The sequence below is a fragment of the Sus scrofa genome, chromosome 13, assembly GCF_000003025.6.
Source record: "Sus scrofa isolate TJ Tabasco breed Duroc chromosome 13, Sscrofa11.1, whole genome shotgun sequence".
In the NCBI taxonomy this organism is placed as follows: Eukaryota; Metazoa; Chordata; class Mammalia; order Artiodactyla; family Suidae; genus Sus; species Sus scrofa.
The window spans coordinates 200,916,667-200,939,172 of record NC_010455.5 but is presented as its reverse complement, the minus strand read 5'-3'; the positions used below and the strand labels follow the sequence as shown (position 1 = coordinate 200,939,172).

General features: G+C 44.3%; 1 protein-coding gene across 2 annotated transcripts in view; it reads left to right on the top strand.

The window, feature by feature from the left end:
- The window catches only part of DSCR3 (DSCR3 arrestin fold containing), a 57,844-nt gene continuing 47,506 nt past the window's right edge, over positions 12,169 to 22,506 (top strand). The window contains exon 1 of one of the 2 annotated variants that reach the window (XM_005670333.3): positions 12,169 to 13,218. In XM_005670333.3, the coding sequence (XP_005670390.1) occupies positions 13,162 to 13,218 (57 nt within the window). In that variant the 5' untranslated portion in view covers positions 12,169 to 13,161. The remainder of the gene's footprint in view (positions 13,219 to 22,506) is intronic. The other variant, XM_003483358.4, reaches the window with a different exon arrangement.

The window sequence follows — 22,506 nt, the reverse complement described above, 5'->3', positions numbered from 1 at the left end:
CTCGGGATATGGAGGTTCCTAGGCTAAGGGTCAAATTGGAGCTGAAGTCTACGACCTACGCCACAGCTCATGGCAACACCGGATCCTGAACCCATTGAGTGAGGCCAGGAATCAAACCCGCATCTTCATGGAACCTAGTCGGGTTTGTTAACCACTGAGCCACTAAGGGAACTCCTAGGATTATTTTCTTTCAATAGACTCAGAGCAGTCAGATTACTGGGCCAACGAACATCAACACTTAAAAAACTTTGGGGAGTTCCCCTCGTGGCTCAACGGAAACAAATCTGACTAGCATCCATGAGGATACAGGTTTGATCCCTGGCCTCGCTCGGTGGGTTAAGGACCTGATGTTGCCATGAGCTTGAATGTAGGTCACAGATGCGGCTTGGATCTGGCGTTACCACTGTGGTGTAGGCCAGCGGCTACAGCTCCAATTCAATCCCTAGCCTGAACCTCCACATGCCTCGGAGGCGGCCCTAAAAAGCAAAAAAACAAACAAAAAAAACAGACAAAACAACTTTGGTATATATTGCCAATTTTTTCTATTTGTGCTGTACCTTTCCCATTGCCATCATAAATGAATAAAGATGTTCATTTCACCTCTTATCTGCCAATATTGAGTGTGCGCTTTTGTTTTTTCATTTTTGCTAAATTAACCTCTGAAATGGAAGCTTCTGACTAGCATTTCTTTGGGTTTTTTAAATTGAAATTAAACATTTTTTGCATATACCTTCTTACTACTTAATTTCCTCTTTGGCAAATGTTATTCATATCCTGTTTTAGAGTTCTTCTTACAGATTTGATAATCAGAATTCTAAGAAGGACCCCAGTGACGTTCACCCTTGTATAATTTCCTCCCTTCTGAGTGTGGGCAGAAGCTACGAAGATGAGGAAATATCCCTCCCAGGATAATGTCGTTTCGTGGCATGGTTCACCATAAAACAAGGAGATTGTCCGGGGGGACTTAACTGAATATCATAAGCTCTTCAAAAGCAGAAATTTTTCTTTGACTGGTAGTAGAAAGGGGTTCAAAGAGATTCAAAGCAGGAGAAGGATTCGATGCACTGTTGCTGGCTCTGAAGATGGAGAGGTCCCCATGCAAGGCAGGAGATCTCTAAGACCTGGGGTGCTCCGTGCTCACCGTCCCACAATCACAGGACCTGAATTCTGCCAATAACCTGAATGAGCCTGGAGGGAGATGTTACAAAGCCTCTGGATAATAGCTCAGCCTAGCAGACACCTGGATTTCAACCTTGCATGACTCTAAGCAGAGAACCCCGTTGAGCCCACCCAGACTCAATGACCAAAGGAGCTGTGAGCTAGTAAATGGATGTTGTTTCAAGTTCCTGGAACAGATAGAGAAAACTAACACATCCTGACTATACAGTCAAGATAAGATCTTTGCTTGCAATTTTTTTTTTTTTTTTTTTTTTTGTCTTTTGTCATTTTAGGGCCGAACCTGCGACACATGGAATTTCCCAGCTAGGGGTCAAATCAGAGCTACAGCTGCCAGCCTACACCACATACACAGCAACGCCAGATCTGAGCGATGTCTTCGACCTACACCACAGCTCATGGCAACGCCGGGTCCTTAACCCACTGAGCAAGGCCAGGGATCACACCTGCATCCTCATGGATGCTAGTCGGGTTTGTTAACCGCTGAGCCACGACGGGAACTCCCTGCTTGTAATATTTGTTGCATATCTTTTCCAATATATTCTCTCCTTTTTATTATGGTTTTCTCCAGGTATAGTAAAAATCTATATGTATTAAATTGAATCTCTTTCCCCATCGTGAAATTTCCCTATCAGTCAATTTCCAGTTAGAAAGTCTTTTCATATCTACCTTAACCCCACTGAAGTTTTTTGTTCTTGTTTTTGTTTTTTTTTTATTAGGGCTGCACCCAGGCTAGGGGTCAAATCGGAGCTGAAACTGCCGGCCTAAGCCACAGCCACAGAAATGCCAGATCTGAGCCGCATCTGCAACCTATCCTGCAGCTCCCGGCAAAGCCGATCCTTAACCCACTGAGTGGGGCCAGGGATCCAACCTGCATCCTCTTGGATACTAGTTGGGTTTGTTACAGCTGAGCCACACTGGGAACCCCCCTCCCCCCCACTGAAATTTTAAAAATTCAATTATATTTTGAGCTCTTCTGTGTGTTTTTTTTTTTTAATTAAAAATTGAGTTTTCTGATGACCTAGTGGTTAATGATTCGGTGTTATCACTGGTGTAGCTCAGGTTCAAAGCCTGGCCTGGGAACTTCCTCATGCCATGGGGTCAAAAAAAATTTGTTGTTGTTGTTGTTGTTTTGTTTTTACTGAACTAAAACATTTACAGGTTCCAAGTCAATATTCTCTGGCCTTCTACGGTACATTCAGAGACGTCTAGTTTCCATCTCTGTCTCCCCCACTTTGATTCGTCTTTCCCCTTATTGAAGGTAAGCATGATTTGGTCATCCATCTATTGCTATACCACAAACCATCTCAAAACTTAATGGCTTAAAACTATAGCCATTTTTTTTTTTTTTTTGGTCAAGCCCATGGCATGAGATAGTTCTCAGGCCAGGGATCAAATCCTCAACACAGCAGTGACCTGAGCCACAGCAATGACAATACAGGATCCTTGACCTCTAGGCCACCAGAAACTCTGAAAACAATCATCATTGTATTATTTCTCATTCAGTTCTGTGGGTTGACCGAGGTTCAGCTAAGGGATTCTTCAGCGGGTCTGGCTTGTGTCATTCACGTGGCTGCCGTCAGATGGTAGTGGGGGTGAAACGTCTAAGGTGGCTTCATTCACCTGGGGGGCCCTGGAGGGAATGGCAGGAAGGCTGGTCTTAGAACCTGGGGGCTCTTTGTAGCCCCTCAACCTGGCTTCTCCACCAGGATCTTGGGACATCATACATGGTTCTCAGAGCTCTCAAGACACAAAAGCAGAAGTTGCCAGGCCTTTTTAAGGCTTAGGCCCAGAACCTTCACCTCATGCTACTGGTAAAAGTAAGTTACATGTGCTAATATCCCCCAAACATGGCCCGGGCCCCCTTTCCCACCTGTTGCTTCTTCTTGGGATTTTCCTGGCTATTCTTGCTCATTTATTATTATAAATAAATGTTATATTCAGTCGGCATGGCTCCAGGAATAAAGAGAAGATGGTATGTTTATTGACACGGCTTTAAACTTATAAATTAAGTAGGGGGGATTAATATTTTGATAATGTTGAAACTTCCTATCCAAGCACACAATACACATTTCCTTCCACTCAAATTATGTTAGATTTCTTGCAAGACATTTATAGTTTGGAGTTCCTGCTGTGGCGCAAAGGGTGGGTGGTGTCTTGGGAGCCTTGGGACACAGGTTCTATCCCTGGTCCAGCACAGTGGATTAAGGATCCATGTTGTTGCAGCTGTGGCTGGGATCTGATCCCTGGCCCAGGAACTCCATATGCCATGCAGCAGCCAAAAATTTTTTAAAAAAAGAAAAGAAAGAAAAGGAAAAAAGACATTAATAGTTTTTCTCACACAGGTTTTTCACATTTTCAAAAAATCTATGCCTGGGAGTTCCCATTGTGGTGAAGCAGAAACAAATCTGACTAGTAATCATGAGGTTGCGGTTTGATCCTGGCCTCACTCAGTGGGTTAAGGATCTGGCATTGCCTTGAGCTGTGGTGTGGGTTGCAGACGCAGCTCAGATCTGGTGTTACTGTGAGTGTGGGGTAGGCCAGCAGCTGTAGTTCCAAATGAACCCCTAGCCTGGGAACCTCCATATGCCGCAGGTGCAGCCCTAAAAAAAAGAAAAAAAAGTCTATGCCTCACTTGTTTTATTATTTTCTGAACTCTTTAATCATGCTAAGTTTGGGGGGTTGGAGGGGATAGGAGGACTTAGAGTGGGATTGCAAAATCTAGATGAATTTTTTCTAGATATCAAGTCATTTAGTCTACATCATTTGCTGAATAATCCTCTGTTCCCTATAGATTTGTGGTAACTTTTATCATATATAAAAACCTTATACACTAATATATTGGGATCTATTCTGAGCTAGCCTGTCCAATTGATCTTATGCCAGAATGATGTGGTTTTAACTCTTATAGCTTTACTATGTTTTGTGCTAAACAGGGCTTGCTTCCCTCAATTAACTTTTTTTTTCTGGTTTTAATTATTATTGTTGTTATTTTTTAATAGTTATTCCCCAGTACAATTTTTTTCCTACTGTACAGCATGGTGACCCCCTTAGTTACACCTACATGTGCACATTCTATTTTCACACATTATCATGCTCCATCATAAGTGACTGGACATAGTTCCCAGTGCTACACAGCAGGATCTCATTGCTTATCCATCCCAAAGGCAATAGTTTGTATCTATTAACCCCAAGCTCCCCAACCACCCCACTCCCTCTCCCTTCCCCTTGGCAACCACAAGTCTATTCTCCAAGTCCATGATTTTCTTTTCTGTGGAAAGGTTGATTTGTGCCGTATATTAGACTCCAGATAGAAGTAATATCATATGGCATTTGTCTTTCTCTTTCTGACTTACTTCACTCAGGATGAGAGTCTCCAGTTCCATCCATGTTGCTACAAATGGCATTATTTCATTCTTTTTTATGGCTGAGTAGTATTCCATTGTGCATATATACCACATCTTCCTAATCTAATCATCGTCAATGGACATTTGGGTTGTTTCCATGTCTTGGCTATTGTGAATAGAGCTGCAATGAACACGTGGGTACATGTGTCTTTTTTAAGGAAAGTTTTGTCTAGATATATGCCCAAGAGTGGGATTGCTGGGTCATATGGTAGTTCTGTGTATAGATTTCTAAGCTGTGTCCATACTGATCTCCATAGTGGTTGTACCAGCTTACACTCCCACTAACAGTGCAGGAGAGTTCCCTTTTCTCCACACCCCCTCCAGCATTTATTATTTGTGGACGTATTAATGATGGCCATTCTGACTGGTGTGAGGTGGTATTACATGGTAGTTTTGATTTGCATTTCTCTTATAATCAGCGATGTTGAGCATTTTTTCATGTACTTGTTGGTCATCTGTATATCTTCCTTGGAGAAATGTCTATTCAGGTCTTTTGCCCATTTTCCATTGGGTTGTTGGCTTTTTTGCTGTTGGGTTATATAAGTTGTTTGTATATTTTAGAGATTAAGCCCTTGTCCATTGCATCATTTGACACTTTATCCCATTCTGTAAGTTGTCTTTTTGTTTTCTTTTGGTTTCCTTTGCTGTGCAAAAGCTTGTCAATTTGATTAGGTCCCATTGGTTTATTTTCGCTCTTATTCTGTTGCTTTGGGAGACTTGGCCTGAGAAAATATTCATAAGATTGATGTCAGAGAATGTTTTGCCTTTGTTCTCTTCCAGGAAGTTGATAGTGTCTTGTCTTATATTTAAGTCTTTAAGCCACCTCAATTAACTTTTTAAAAAGATATATTATTGTTTTAGCGTTCATTATTTTTCAGAATAACCTTAACATCATTTCATTAAATTTCCTTATTAAAATTATATCAAGAGGAAATAATTAAGCCAAAAAATTAATTTTAGGAGTTCCCTGGTGGCTCAGTGGGTTAAGCATCTGGCATTGTCACTGCTGTGGCTCGGGTCAGTGCTGTGGCCCAGGTTCAGATGCTGTGGGCACAGCCAAAAAAAAATAATAATAATTAAAAATAAAAATTAATTTTATAAGACTGAGCATTTAAAAGTATTTAGATTTCCAAATCAGCAGTACTATACATCTATTTTCATAATTCATAGATCTTAATTCAGCCTTATAGTTTTATTCATGTCACTCAAATATACATTACCTTCAGTTTATTCCAAGTATTTTATATTTTTATTGCTATTGAGAATACAATCCCTACGTTCATTTTATTTTCTAACTGATTATTGCTGTTAAATAGAAATGCCTATTGATTTTTGTATATGTAGCTGTTTTAAAATTCACAGGCACAACATATAAATGGCCAAAAAAGTAACAGCCTTCATTTCTCTATAAATTAACTCAGTTTAGCTCTCCAGCAATAATTTCTGCTGAGGGCAGGGGAAAAAAAAATCAATCTTATTACTTAGTTGGAACTCAACTGATAGTTTTTCCTTCTCTCTTCCCATGCCTATTGTCCTTGCCTTCTCTCTGAAGTTTTCTACCTGGGATGGGAGAGGCACATGTTTGGAAAATGCCAGATATCTTGGCCAACGTCCCAGTTGGAGTAATTTGCAGTCCCTGTCAGCCCAGACAGCACCATGCTAGAGGGATTCTCTCCATTGCTGACTCAGCCCGCAGCTCACCGTGGCTGCATCTGCTACTTTTCTGCTCCTTCACATGCACTCAGTCTCTGAGTTTTCTACCATTTTCTACAGCTTTGTCCAACCCCACCCCGAAGTGGGCTGTCATTTCAGAGGACAGGCAGCCAGATCTAACCCCAGGGGCTTTTTTGATTCATTATCCTTTCATACCCCTTCTTCTAGACCAAACACATTTCATCTCTTTATCACACTTTTATTTTTATTTTTTTATTTTTTCATTTTTTATTTGTTTTTTTAAGGGCTGCTCTGGCAGCATATGGAGGTTCCCAGGCTAGGGGTCTAATTGGAGCTATTGCTGCCAGCCTACGCCACAGCCACAGCCACACCAGATCCAAGCCGTATCGTGATCTATACCACAGCTTACGGCAATGCAGGATCCTCAACTCACTGAGTGAGGCCATGGATCGAACCCACAACCTCATGGTTCCTAGTGGGATTTGTTTCCACTGCGCCACAATGGGAACTCCTTATCACACTTGTTGTGATTCAGAGTATACATTTGATGAAGGGAGTGCTGGGGGGCACTTACTACGAATTACAAGGTATAAAAAATACTGTAGCTGGAGTTCCTGCTGTGGCGCAATGCGATTGGTGGTGTCCTGGAAGTGTTAGGATTCAGGTTCAATCCCTGGCCCAGCACAGTGGGTTAAGGACTCAGCGTTGCCACAACTGCAGCTAGGATCTGATCCCTGGCCCTGGGAAATCCATATGCCAGGAGGTGGCCAGAAAAAAAAAAAATTAGCTAATAGTTTAAAAATATTCTCCTGCTGCTTATATTCATCTTGTCTTCTTTTTCTATGGAATTCAAAGACACATAGAAATCGGAGAGAGAGTGTAATGAAACTCCATGTCCCCATCACCCAGCTTCAGTAATTATCACCATCTGTTTCAACAATCATCCTGCCCAATCACAACTCCTCCCTTCTTCCTTCTGTCCCTCCTCCTGGAGTTATTTTGTAGCAAACCCCAGATTTCATATCATTTCACTCCTGGCCAAAATCTCAAACCCTTTTTCTAATAATTTTTCAGAGGATTCTTCCTTTGGCTGTACCCCATAGGTTTTGATCTGAAGCATAGACACCTTGTTATTTTTAGTTGGTTATTTACTCTTTGACCTAATGTATTTTGGGAAAGTATGTGCTAATCTCCAAATGGTTAAAGTTTTGGTAAAGTACCAGTACTGTACTTAATTGAATTTGAGAGTTTCTTTATGGCCTAGTATAAAACCAACTCTTATAAATGCATCATGGCCACTCGAAAAGGTGAATTCCCTGGGATTCCATCTTATTTGTTAATTGCTCCTATTAGTTGTTTTGTTAAAATCCTCTATGTCTTTATTTTTGTTTTTTGGGTTTTCAAATTTTTTTTGGTCTTTTTAGGGCCACATCCTTGGCATATGGAAGTTCCCAGGCTAGGGGCCGAATTGGAGCTGCAGCTGCCTGCTTACACCACAGCCACAGCAGCATGGGATCTGAGCTGCGTCTGCAACCTACGCCACAGGTGCCAGCTCCTTAACCCTCCGAACGAGGCCAGGGATCAAACCTGCAACCCCATGGATACTAGTAGGGTTCGTTACCACAGAGCCACAATGGGAACTCCTATGTCTTTATTTTTTACCCACTCAATCTTTGATAAAATGTATTATGTTAACATCTTTTACTTATTCTACCTGTCTATCTTTATATGCTGAAATATTTTGGAGTTTCCTAGTGGCTCACCACATGAAGGATCCGGCATTGTCACTGCTGTGGCTCGGGTTGCCCCTGTGCCACGGGTTCAATCCCTGGCCCAGGAACTTCCGCAGGCCATGGGCATGGCCAAATAAATATGTAAATAAATAAATAAATAACTATATGTTACAGGTTGAATTGTGTCCCCACCACGTTCATACATTGAGGTTCTAACCCCCAACATCTCAGAATGTGACAGAGTGGAAATCGGATCTTCACAGAGGTAATTACGTCATGATGAGATCATTAGTGTGGGCCCTGATACAATACCATGTATCTTTACAAAAAGGAACAGTGTGGAGACACACACGCCAAAGGGAGAAAGACAGGTGATGATGAAGACACACAAAAACAAGACAATGTGGAGGGACCAGGAAGAATGGCCATCTGTGAGCCCAAGAGAGGCTGCAGCTGAACCTCCCCTCACCGCCCTCAGGAGGAGTCGGCTCCGCCAACACCTTGTTCTCAGCCTTCCAGCCTCCAGAAGTTGTGAAAGAACAACTTCTGCTGTTTTAAGCCACCAGTTTGTAGTATTGCATTTTATTACAGCTGTCCTGGTAAACTAATACATTATACAATTCTGCTATGCTTCTTTTTGGAGGGGGGTATACCAGCCGCATATGGAAGTCCCTGTGCTGGGGATTGAACCCAAGCCTCCGTAGCAATCTGAGTTGCTGCAGAGACAATGCTGGGTTTGGTTTGTTTTGTTTTGTTTTTGTCTTTTTTTTTTGCCATTTCTTGGGCCACTCCCGAGGCATATGGAGGTTCCCAGGCTAGGGGTGTAATCGGAGCTGTATCTGCCAGCCTGTGCCAGAGCCACAGCAATGCGGGATCGGAGCAGTGTCTGCAACCTACACCACAGCTCACGGCAACGCCGGATCCTTAACCCACTGAGCAAGGCCAGGCATCTAACCTGCAACCTCATGGTTCCTAGTCGGATTCGCTAACCACTGCGCCATGACAGGAACTCCAACAATGCTGGGTTTTTAACCTACTGCGCCACAGCAGGAAGTCTTGCCATGGTTTTAATATTGGGTCTTCACAGTCAGTTGATAAATGACCCCCAATTCCTTTCTTTAATATCACCTTTGACTGTGACATTGTACCCCTGCTTGATGTCCACATTTGATTGGCAGACCTCTGCTCAGTCTTTTAATTAAGATCCCGTGCCTCCTTGCTCTAACCTCAGGCTTCTGTTGTGCCCACAGACGTTGCATGGTGATTGGTAATTGCATATGTGAGCTCTGGAATCAAAATGAATGGCTGTGGAGTTCCTGTGGTGGCTCAGCAAGTTAAGAACCCGGCTACTATCCATGCAGATGCAGATTCAATCTCTGGTCTCCCGAAGTGGGTTAAAAATCCAGCATTGCTGCAAGCTGCGGTGTAAGTGTATGTCACAGATGTGGTTCAGATCTAGCATTGCAGCTCCGATTGGACCTGTAGCCTGGGAGTGTCCATATGCCACAGGTGTGGCATAAAGAGGAGAAAAAAAAAGAATGGCTGCCACTTTGTTGCTATGTGGTCTTTCGGTGCCTTTGTTTTTCCCTTTAAAAGGTGAGGACATAACTATTCTTATAGCATAAGATTATTATGGAGATGGAATAGATTAAAATATTTAAAATGCTTGAACAGTGCCTGCCTTACATTTTTAGATACATGACCTCTTACGAATCCTTTCAACTTCCCTGTAATGAAAGTATTATGAGATCATTTTAGAGATGAGGAAAACTGAGGCTCAGAGAAGCTAAGTCATGAAGCCAGAGGGACAGGATTGTTGCAGGCTGGGTTGTCAGATATGCAGGCTCCGAGATGGAGACTAATATGTCAGAAGCATATTAGGAGGTGAACAACCGGTGTGGAGGGGGTGAGGTGGAAAAGACTGAACGGTCGTGCAGTTACAAGTAAAGGCTCTCCATCCAGTGGGAACTCAGTGGTTTAAGACACATCCACAATTATTTAATCCTCTTTTTGGCGGGGAGGGGGGCTACATGTGCCACATATGGAAGTTCTCAGGCTAGGGGCTGAATCGGAGCTGTAGCTGCCGGCCTACACCACAGCCATAGCAGCTACAGCCATGAGCTGCATCTTCAACTTACACCACGGCTCATGGCAACGCTGGATCCTTAACCCGCTGAGCAAAGCCCAGGATTGAACCTGCCTCTTCATGGAAACTAGTTGAGTTCATTATTACTGAGCCACAGCGGGAACTCCCTGATGCTCCCTTTTTAAGGCAGAGCCAAATTCCCCTTCCTTCCAGTGTGGGCTGGATTTAGTGACTCTCATCTAATGAACAGAAGAAAAACGAATGTGAGGAGTCAGAGGCTAGGCCATTCAAGGCACAGCCTCCTCTCCCTGTGGGAGTGTCTGTTCTGGGAGAAGTCACCTGCCCCGCTGTGAGGACTCTCAGGCAGCCTGGGAGGGTCCCTTGAGGTCATCAGCCCCCAGCCCTGTGAAGAAGCCATCTTGGATCTTCCAGCCCCAGTCAAGCCTTCGGATGACTGTGGCCTTAACATCTTGACTCCAACTACCTAAGACCTTGAACCAGCACAACTGAGTGAAGCTGCTCCTAAGTTCTTGACCTACTTTAAACTACTATATGTTGGGATAGACACTAATACTCAGAGCTTTGGTGCTATACTTGTCCTTTAAGGTCGTCCCAAACTGGGGTGAGGGAAAGAGGCCTTTGTACCCTAAATTGACTAGGCATTAGATATGGGCAATCCTATCCAAAAGGACCATGACTTTGGGCAGTTTTCTTCAGCCTAGAACAAGTTTTGAACGGTGACTTTGCTGAGAGCTGTTGAGACCATAACACTGAGCAGCTCAGGGAACATGCCCTTTAGTCCTGGAAGAGGGTCTGGCCAGAGCATCACAGCATCCTCTAAAAGATGCTTAGTAGGGCCTCTCTTCCTGTCCCAGAAAGGGCGTGAAACTCACAGCGAAAAACAACACGGGACCCCATCTTCTATCAAAAGATGCCTACAGTTGCAGCTGGACACTAAAAGCTGATCTAGCCCTGCTTCCGTGAAATACCTTCTCAATCCTCTCCTTCTCAATCTCTAGAAGAAGGCAGGGGAAGGAACAGAAGGAGGTAGCGGGCCTTGTGGAGAACACAGTGTGAGAGCCAGAACCATGAATTGCACCTTTGCACCATCACTAAGGATCTAGGGTCCCACTCAAGCCAGGAGACTGACACTTTGACAGAGTTTGATTTTTAGTAATGAAATTGACCAGAATGTCCCAGTATCACCTAAGGTGTGGTAAGGGCTAGAAAAGATTCAAAAGGGAAGTGCTGGAGAAAAATGGACTGTTCTTCCATTTGGAATCCATCCCATAGAGACGGCTCAACAAACTGATTACAGCGATAATAGCTTGGAAATAAAGCTCTTTGCAGTGCACCAGCATTCCATATAGATTGTGTGCAACCTACACAAATGAGTGAAATACAGCACACTTGTCCTGGAAGAACAAGAAACGTTCTGTTGCAAAATAAGTATAAAGCAGGTTTGTTGAAGCAATCAAGCTTAGAATGTGGATTCTTGTAAGGTGTTTCTTTTCCTGTTTCCTGCATTGTCTACCAAGATTGGTATTTCACCGTTTTTGGTTTGTTTGTTTGTTTGTTTTTAAGAAATGATGGGTTTGATGGCGAGGGATCCACTTCTGGAATTGCAGAGCAGGCTGTGATTATTAAGTCCCTAATGAATTGTTTTAGCATTGCTGCGTTTGAGTTGCCAGGAAGCTATCCCAGACTGAGAGGGAAGCCCTGAGGCCAGAGAGGAGCTGAAAACTGAGACCTGATTATTGGGAAATATCCATGTATCAACCTTCAAAAGCTACTGTAGCTATAGCACTATCACTGTTGTCCTGTAAAATAAATTCTCAAGAGACAGGCACTCGTGATACTAACTCAGGAAATTGTGGAAAAATTCTCTTGTAACCCTACAAGTAAAGCACTTTAAAAACAAATATCGTCAACTATAAAAGACAAAAATCTTAAAAGGTAAAAGTCGAAAAAAAATAAATACCAGAATCAAAGAATTTTTAAAAAACAAAAAGCACTTCACTATATTTAGTTATCAAAACAATTAAAAATTTACTTCTTACTGGAAAAGTCCTTGTTTAAAACACCGACAAAGGATTTTATTTCAATAAACGTAGTGTGTTGCTTAGCACCGTACTGCTGCCCTGCCTGGAGGCAATCTTTCCAGAAAGCAATGTATTTCTTGTGTTTATCTAGCCACTCTTGCTGGGAATAAAAAGACGACGACGTGCGTCTCAGGTCTGACGTTTTCATTTCCAGGCACTGCCGGGACCCAGGGCCTGCCAGCGGCGCTTCCCCACAATCTGCGCACGAATATGAATATTCAACACCCCGTTCCAGGGCGCGCGCCGGGGGAGTACCCACAAGCCCCCGCGGCTCCCGCGGGGCGGTCGAGGTCACTCGCGCTCCCCAAGACCTTGGCCCCGGGCCCGGTGGTGGGGACGGGAGAGCCGTTCCTCGCTTCTTTGCCGGCTGGGAGTGCGGGGCCGCGGAAAGGGCAGGGAGGACCACCCGGCCCGGAACGGACATGAGGCCTTCGCCCTCAGTGCCCCCGGAAGAAAGCGGGGAAGTCGAAAGTCAACGAGAAAAAGGCGATCGGAAGGGAAGGCACTCTCAGTTATCACCGCCCTAAAGCCAACTCAATAGCGCAGCGACTCCTCGCGCCGCACAGCCTGACGGGAGCTTCAGCCACAGAACAGGCTGCCCCGGCGACACCTCCTCGGCACCGCCCCCCGCCGCGGGGCACGCCGGGAGAGCCGGGTTTCCCCCTCCCTCTAGGAAACGGGCGAGGAGCAGGGTATTTCCGGTGTTACGACTGTCTTACGGAAAAGGAGGGGTTAGTTCGGTCCCGCCCTCACGCCCAGCGAGGGCGGGGCGAGAAGTGACAACCCCTCGGCCTGCGCTAAGGCCCGCCCCTGCACCGGAAGGAGGAAGGCCGGGGAGGCGACGCTACGTCCGGCGCGAGGTCACGTGACGCAACTGCCGGCGGACAGGAGAAAGGGGCGGGGCTCCGGGTGGAAGGGCGTGTCGGCTCTCTATCCTCTGGTCACGCGCAGCAGGAAGTGGCGCCCGAAGCGGATTATTCGAGATGGGGACCACTCTGGACATTAAGATTAAAAGAGCAAACAAGGTGTATCACGCCGGGGTAAGTGGGGTGGACGGGCCTGCAGGTTCTGTTGTCTCCGAGGTCCGGCGCATTTCTGGGCTTTCCTGGGCCGGGCGAGGCGCGCCTCCAGGTGCATCCCGGCCAGGTGCGTCCCGGCCAGCTGCATTCCCGCCAGGTCGGTCTCGCTAGTGCGGTTGGTTGCCGTTCGAGCGGTCCACGCCGGAATTGCTTCCGCGGCTGGGAGCCGCGCAGGGCCGAGGTGCTGGCGCTAGGTCTCCAACGCTAAGCTTGCGGCCCCTTGACCGTGCAGCTCGGCTTTGGGCCCGCGGGCTAGAGCTGTTAAGTGACCACTGAGGGCGGAGGAGCTCGGAGACCAAACGCCCCGTTCCTCACTTCTAAGGGGAATGCAAAAGTCTCATAACAGGCAGAATTAATTGGAAGCAGAAATACGCAGGCCTTGGTCAGCTCTAAAAACCGTGTAAAAGTTATTCATGTCTCTGGTTTTGTTGTTTTAAGAAGGAATATCGTTTTAAAATACGAGTCAAAAAATCTTAATTATGCAATTAACAAGTTTTGCGCCACTGGCTCCCTAACCTCCTCAGGCCTCTGTTATTTGCCAAATGAGGATGCAAAGTTCCTCTTCCTCTAACTTGGGGAATCTCAGCCTTAGGAGTATCAGTCACTCCGGGAATTTAAAACTACAGTGACCCGGGTCTCACCCTTCAAGACGTGATGTGCAGGTTGAAATCCCAGCCAGGTCTCACATTCTGTGGCATAAAATTGAGAGTAGACGTTAGTCACCTGAATGCAGGGAGGTCTCAAAAGGGATGTTAACACCTTTGAGTGCAAGATAATTCAGCCTGCTATTATTCACACAGGTTCAAGTGGTCATCTCCAGATTATTCATTACAAAGGGAAAAAGCTACCTTTATAATGGAGGAATCTGATAGTTATCATCCTAACCAAGACCAACAGTGAATACCACTTTACTCACCACTATGAGACTGACAATATGTTGGGAGGGTAATAGAGGGTCCTGGCACGAAGCACAGAGAAGGACACAACTCACCTGTGTAGTGTTCCTGCCAAAAGTGCTTCACTCAGGCCATGAGGAAACAGGTGTGTTCAAATTGAGACACATTCGAGGCAGTAATTGGCCTGGATTCTTTAAATATGTCAAAACAGTATTTTTAGATTCAAGAGAGGAAAGCTGTGACAACCAAGCACAATACCTAATTTTTGATGAGTAAATTTGAATATGGGCTATGTATTAGAGTCTTGTATTGGTGTTGAATTCCCCCAGTATGATATTCATATTTTGGTTATGTGGGAGACTACTCCACACGCTGAATTGTTTAGGAGTAAAATGTCACAGTAACTAAATTTTAAGTGGTCCAGCCATAAATTGTGTGTGTGTGTGCATGTGAGGAGCAAGAAGGCAGCTGTACCAAAATATTAGCAACTGATCGGAGTCCCCGGTGTGGCTCAGTGGGTTAAGCTCCAATGTCGTCTCTCTGAGGATGTAGGTTCAATTCTGGCCTCTCTCAGTGGATTAAGGATATAGCATTGCAGCAAGCTGTGGCATAGGTCGCAGGTGTGGCTCTCATTTGACCCCTAGTCCGGGAACTTCCGTATGCTGCAGGTGAGGCTGTGAAAAGAAAAATTGGTAACTAGTTGAAAGCTGTATGGATCTACCTTGTATTCTTTACGAAGAAAAAAAAAAACAGCTTTATTGAGATCTAATACCATAAAATTCAGTCTTTTAAGACGTACAATTTAGTTTTTTGGATTTTTTTTTTTTTTTTTGCTTTCTTAGGGTCACATCCATTGCATATGGAACTTCCCAGGCTGGGGTCACATTGGAGCTGCAGCTGCTGGCCTACACCACAGCCACATCAGCGAAGGATCCAAACCACGTCTGTGACCTACACTGTAGCTCATGGCAACACTGGATCCTTCCCACTGAGCAGGGCCATGGATTGAACCCACATCCTCATTGATACTAGTCAGTTCATTACTGCCACAATGGGAACTCCTGGGGTTTTAATACATTCAGAGTTGTGCAGGCGTCACCACCATCTAATTTTAGAACATTTTTATCAACCCGAAAAGAAGCCCTATACCATTAGCAGTCGTTCCTCATCCCCTCTCCCTCTCGGCCCCTGGTGATCGTGGAAGTACTTTCTGTCTCACTGGATTTGCCTGACTGGATATTTCACATAAATGGGAACATACAGCTTGTGGCATAGTGCTGTCAACGTCACGTGGTAGCCCGGGTCAGTTTTTCTTTTGTGTTTATGGCTGAAGAGTTTCCGTTGTATGGCTATGTCACATTATTCCATTCTTCTGTTGATGGACGTTCGGGTTCTTTTCACTTTTAGGTTGTTATGAATACTTCTTCTGTGAACATCCTAGTACAAGGTGGTTGTGGGGTTTTTTCAGCTGCACCTGCAGCATGTGGGAGTTCTCAGGCTAGGGATGGAGCCCATGCCACACCAGTGACAATGCCAGATCCTTAACCTGCTGTGCCACCAGGGAACTCCTATTACAAGTTTTTGTGTGGACACATGTTTTCATTTCTCTTGGGTACATACCTAGGAGTGGATTTTCTGGGTGATAGGGTAACTTGTATTTAATTTTTTGAAGACCTACCAAACTTCCAAAGCCCCTGCACAGCTCTGCATTCCACCAGCAGTGTCTGATGGTTCCAATTTCTCCTCTATTCTATGCCCTTAATTTTTCTGTAGCTTGTGAAATAGGAAAGTAAGAATTGAGATAGGCAGTGACAGGTGATATGTACATTTAGCTTTGGTAACTTATTATCTTCATTCAAAAGTTAGCACGTTCCATTCAAAGATGTTATTCCAGCTGAGATGTTTTCTGTGGTTTAAAATATGGTATAAGTCATGAAAAGTACATTTGAAAAAGATGAAAAACTGGAATGGTCGGTTTTACACATCTTACCAAGCCAAGACCACTCTTCTCAGGTGGCAGCTCTGCCCATCAGGTGCACAGCCTTCATGCCCGGATTAGGAACAGAATCTGCGCTTGTTGGCTTTTCACAGTGTTTCCCGTCTTCAGTCACTTTTGCATTTAGTGCATTTTACACTAAACGCATTTTAAAAGAAGACCTTCTGCAGTGGTTAGAAAGGAAACGCCAGTATAATTTCTCCTAAACAGAGGGTTGCTGTGTACAGTGACCCTTGAACTGGGCAACCTCCTGCATAGTTGAAAATCTGCATATGACTTTCCACTGCTTCCAAACGTAACTGTTGTTTGACCCATGATGACTTGAAGTCTTACCAATAACAGAAGCAGTTAACAAATGTTTTGTATGTTATGTGTGTTCTATACTGTATTCTGACACTAAAGTGAGCTAGAGAAAAGGAAACGTTACATAGAAAATCATAAGGAGGAGAAAATACATTTACCGAGTACTGTACTGTATTTATCAATACTCTGTGTGGTCTGTTGAGATAAAGCATCTGTCAGCACCTACATGCATATTGTCTTACATGATACAAATACTGTAGATTCTATGTGCATTACTAACAATCAGAAATCAAAAGGTAATGTAAACAGGGAGTTCCCTTCATGACGCAGCGGTTCACGAACCCAACTAGGATCCATGCGGCTGTGAGTTCGATCCCTGGCCTCGCTCAGTGGGTTAAGGATTGGGTGTTGCCATGAGCTATGGTGTAGGTCGCAGATGTGGTTCAGATCCCCTATGGCTGCGGCTGTGGCCTGTAGTTTAGGCTGGCAGCTATAACTGTGATTCGACCCCTAGCCTGGGAACTTCCATGTGCTGAGGGTGTGTCCCTAAAAAAAAAAAAAAAAAAAGATAATGTAAACAAATTCATATTTGTGTACTGTTTTTATTTTAACGATTCATACATTGTTAATGGAGAAGTAGTAACATGATGGCTTTTTGGTAGCTTAGTGTACTCCATATGATTGCTTTGCAGTAGCCTAGCCTACACATTAAAAATGCGTCATTATAAAATTGTTTTGGCACACAGTATTACATATTCACAATACAGGATTGGAAGCATTGTTATGTTAAAAAACTTACTTGTCATGGTAGGCCGATAGACTGTTTCTCCAATTACAGAGAAGCATAAGGTACAGTAATATAATTCCTTAAAATCAAAGTTGTAAAACAGCGAGAAAACTTAACACATTTATTTTATATTAAATATCATCCACTTATGCCTATGTAAGGGTAGATTAGTATCTGGGTGTATTTTATGTATCGATGACATAACTTTTTCTTACTTTTTCTGTTTCTTAGCTATGTGGTTCATCTTGTGAGTTTTTTCAAATTGTTGCAAATCTCCAAAAATGTTGGAAAAGATACACAGCAAGCCACACAGTTCAAACCCATGTTGAAGGGTCAACTGTATATGTATATATCATTAAAGCCAAAAATTTAAGTTAATAAATGTAATCATTTGACAAAATACACACCTGGGCATACTATGTGGGGTGGGTGACTCCTGTGATTCAGGATCAGGGGAGTGGGTGGCCAGCACTGTCAGGGCTGCTTCTGAAGCTCCAGCAGGCAGGCCTCTTGCCAGCTGGCTGCTTGATCAACTCTTGGTGCCCGCAGACAGCATGTGTGTCAAGCCTGGTTTGCCCCTTGGTTGTGCGAGGGAGGGGAGGGGTCCTCTCTTTCTCACCCTCCCCACTCTTAGCTGGCTGCCTGCGGGACTAATAAGTACAAGTTTGCACTTTTCTCTGTACATTTGATAGCGTCAGCGGGGAGTCAGTTGCTAAATATCTGACTCCTCCAGGGGCCTGCCAGACACAGCACCCCTAATTCTCCAGGTTTCCTTGAGGTGGCTGCCACCTATGTGAGCCTGACTCTTAGCTCCTGGGTGATTGTCATTCAAGTGAGAGGTGTCTGTGTCTGCGGTGACAGCCTCATGTTCCACTCGGAAAACACTGGCCTAGGGTTTTGTGAGCCTGGCAGCATCACTCCCATTTTACTAATGAGGAGGCTGCTGCTCAACAAGTTGAAGAATTTGCTTAAGATCACCAACTCTTGACAGCTGAAATCCAAGATCACCAACTAATTACCAACCTGAATTCCAGCTCAGGTCAGTCAGATTGCAAAGCATGTCCAGCCAACACCATGATACCACCTCCCTAACGATCCCCATTTCTGTGCAAGATGGAGGAATTTTTAATGTAGGGATAGTTTTTATTAATTTCCTAGGAGTGCTATGAATAGCATTGTAATATATATATATGTATTTTTGTCTTTTTAGGGCCGCACCCACAGCATATGGAGGCTCCCAGGCTAGGGGTTGAATAGGAGCTGTAACTGCCATCCTGTGCCACAGTCACAACAATGCCAGATCTGAGCCTCGTCTGTGACCTACAGCACAGCTCAGGGCAACACTGGATCCTTAACCCACTGAGTGAGTCCAGGGATTGAACCTGCGTCCTCCTGGTTACTGGTCAGATTCATTCCCACTGAGCCATGATGGGAACTCCAGCATTGTAACATTTCAATTAAAAAACTGCTATGGGGAGTTCCTGCTATGGTGCAGTGGGTTAAGAATCAAAATACATGGAGTTCCTGTTGTGGCGCAACAGGAACGCATCTGACTGGGAACCATGAGGTTGTGAGTTCGATCCCTGGCCTGCTCAGTGGGTTAAGGATCTGTCGTTGCCATGAGCTGTGGTTGGTGTACGCCACAGATGTGGCTTGGATCCCATGTTGCTGTGGCTGTGGTGTAGGCCGGCAGCTGTAGCTCCAATTCAGTCCCTAGCCTGGAACCTCCATATGCTGCAGGTATGGCCCCAAAAAGCAAAAAAAAAAAAAAAAAAAAATCAAAATGCAGCAGCTCAGATCATGGGAAAGGCGTTGGTTTGATCCCTGGTGGAGCACAGTGGGTTAAAGGATCTGATGTTGCCATAGCTGTGACCTGCACCAAAGCTGCAGCTCGAATTCAATCCCTGGCCCAGGAACTTCCATATCCTGTGGGTGTGCCCCCCCCCCAAAAAAAACCCACCATGCACATGCAGACACACACACACACACCCGCTATAGGAATTCCTTTGTGGCACAGAAGGTTTGGATTTGGCATTGTCACTGCTACTTCTTGGGTCACTGCAGTGGCGTGGGTTTGATCCCTGGTCTGGTAACCTACATATGTCTATGCTCATTGATAAAACAATGGAGTTTTTTTAAATCACAGTTGAATCATTTAAAAAAAAATACAGACATAACGCATGCCAAGTTAACAACATTTTACAAAAGGCCGGAAAGTGAAAAGTCAGGTTCTTCCCCTCCCTGACCCCCTTTCCTGTCCCTGGAGGTATCCGCTGGCAGTCTCTGCCCTATTCCAGACGTTTCCTATGAGTAATGGCTGCACACGTACAGACACGCACACAGACGCACACACAAAACCTGTTCCTTTCGCCTAACAGTTCAGCTTTATCTTGGATTCCATATCACCACATCTTCGTCAATCCGATTCTTTTAAGACTTATTCAAAACAAATTTATTCAGCCAACGTCTGTTTATCTCCTGGGGCTTCTAGGTCTAGAGAGAGAGGTAAAGACCTAAAACAAAAGGTGCTGATGTGCTCGAGTGGGTGGATATGCGGGATGTGAGGGGAGCACAGAGTAGGTGTGGTGGTTCCAGCGCTGGGGAGGGGCCCTCGTGGAGCCCCACTGAGGTGGTGATGCTCCCACCTAGTTTTATTTATTTACTTATTTATTTATTGAGGGCTGCACCTGTGGCATATGGAAGTTCTCAGGCTAGGGGTTGAATTGGAGCTGCAGCTGCTGGCCTCCACCACAGCCACAGCCACGCCAGATCCGAGCTGCATCTGTGACCTACACCACAGCTTGTGGCAACGCCAGATCCTTAACCCATGGAGTGAGGCCAGGGATTGAACCTGCATCCTCATGGATCCTAGTTGGGTTATGAACTTGCTGACCCACAGTGCCCCCCACTCCCAGCTTTAAAAGCTGAGTCTCCCTCCCCACCTGGCACTGTCTCCATCAGAAGGAATAGACAGTGTGAACAAAGCGAGAAAAAAATGGAAGATATTTGCAAAGCGATCTTGAGTCCAGTAAATGACTTCTTTTACTCTGTTTCCCCATCTTTTACAGCCTGTCATCCTTATCTAATTTGATCTTTTTTTTTTTTTTTTTTTTAATGGCTGCACCCATGGCATGTGGAAGTTCTTGGGCCAGTGATTGAATCTGAGCCATAGCTGCAACCTACACTGAAGCTGCAGCAATGCCAGATCCTTTAATGTGCTGTGCCAGGCTGGGAATTGAACCTGTGCTTCCTCATTGACCCAAGCCACTGCCGTCAGATTCTTAACCCACTGCGCTGCAGCAGAAACCCCTTGACAGTAACTTTTTTAATTAATAGTTTTTAAATTGAGGTACAGTTGATTTATGAATGTGTTAGTTTCAGGTGTACAGTAAAAGGATACTGTTATATGTAAACATTTTTTTCAGATTATTTTCCATTGTGGGTTATTATAAGATAGTGAATATTGTTCCCTGTGCTATACAGTAGATCCTCACTGCTTAGCTGTTTTACGTGTGGTAGTTTGTATCTGTAAATCCCATGCCCTTTCCCATTTGGTAACGAAAAGTTTGTTTTCCATGTTTCTGGGTCTGTTTCTATTTTGTATATAGATTCATTTGTATTATTTCTTGGATTCCACATATAAGTGATACAATATTTGTCTTTCTCTGTTTGACTTACTTATATGGTAATCTCTAGGTCCATTCATGTTGCTGCAGACGAAATTATTTCATTCTTCTTTATGGCTGAGTAATATTCCGGTGTATGTAAATACCACGTCTGCCCAGGCCAGTGGTCCTGTTGATGGGCATTTAGTTTGCTTCCGCATCTTGGCTATTGTAAAAAGTGCTGCTGTGAACATTGGAGCGCACTCTCTTTTCAAATTAAAATTTTTGTCTTTTCTGTATATGTGCCCAGGAGTGGGATCACTTGATCATATGGTTGTTCCATTTTTAGTTTTTTTAAGGAACCCCCATACTGTTTTCCGTAGTGGCTGCACCAACTTACATTCTCACCAGCAGTGTAGGGGAGTTCCCTTTTCTCCACATTCTCTCCAGCATTTATTACTTGCAGACTTTTTGATGATGGCCATTCTGATCAATGTGAGGTGGTACCTCACTGTAGTTTTGATATGCATTTCTTTAAAAATTAGCAATGTTGAGCATCTTTTCATGTGCCTCTTGGCCATCTGTATGTCTTTGGAGAAAGTCTATTTAGGTCTTCTGCCCATTTTTTAATTCTTATTTTAATTTTTTTGTCTTTTTGCCTTTTCTAGGCCTGTTCCCAGGCTAGGGGTCAAATCAGAGCTGCAGCCACCGGCCTACGCCAGAGCCACAGCAACCCGGGTTCCAAGCCACATCTGCGACCTACACCACAGCTCACGGCAACACCGGATCCTTAACCCACTGAGCAAGGCCAGGGATCGAACCCGCAACCTCATGGTTCCTAGTCGGATTCGTTAACCACTGCGCCACGATGGGAACTCCTTATTTTTATTTTTTAAATTGAACTGTATGAGCTGTTTGTGTATTCTGAAAATCAATCCCTTGTCGGTTTTATTATTTGCAAGAATTATTCTCCTATTCTGTAGGCTGTCTTTTTGTTTTGTTGCTGGTTTCTTTGGCTGTTTAAAAGCTTTTAAGTTTAGGTCCCATTTTTTTTATTTTTGCTTTTATTTCTTTTGCCCTGGGAGACTGATCTAAGAAAGTATTGCTGAGGTTTATGTCTGAAAATGTTTTGTGTATATTCCCTTTTAGAGTTTTATGATGTCATGTCTTAAAATTAGGTCTTTATTTTTTGTCTTTTCTAGGGCTGCACCTGTGGCATATGGAGCTTCCCAGGCTAGGGGTCTAATCAGATATTTAGCCACCGGCCTACACCACAGCCACAGCAACTCAGATCTGAGCCGTATCTGCAACCTACACCACAGCTCATGGCAACACCGGATCGTTAACCCACTGAGCAAGGCCAGGGATGGAACCCACAACCTCATGGTTCCTAGTCGGATTCATTAACCACTGAGCTATGATGGGAACTCCAACAATTAGGTCTTTAAACAATTTGTGTTTATTTGTGTATGTGGTGTGGTTTACCTGAGACTGTTCAGTTTTTCCAGCACAACTTGATGAAGAGACTTTGGCAGTGATTTTTTTTTTTTTGTCTTTTTAGGGCCGCATTCGTGGCATATGGGAGCTATATCTAGTCACTTACGAAGGAGCATGATAATGTGAGAAAATGGAATGTGTACGTGTATGTGTAACTGGGTCCCC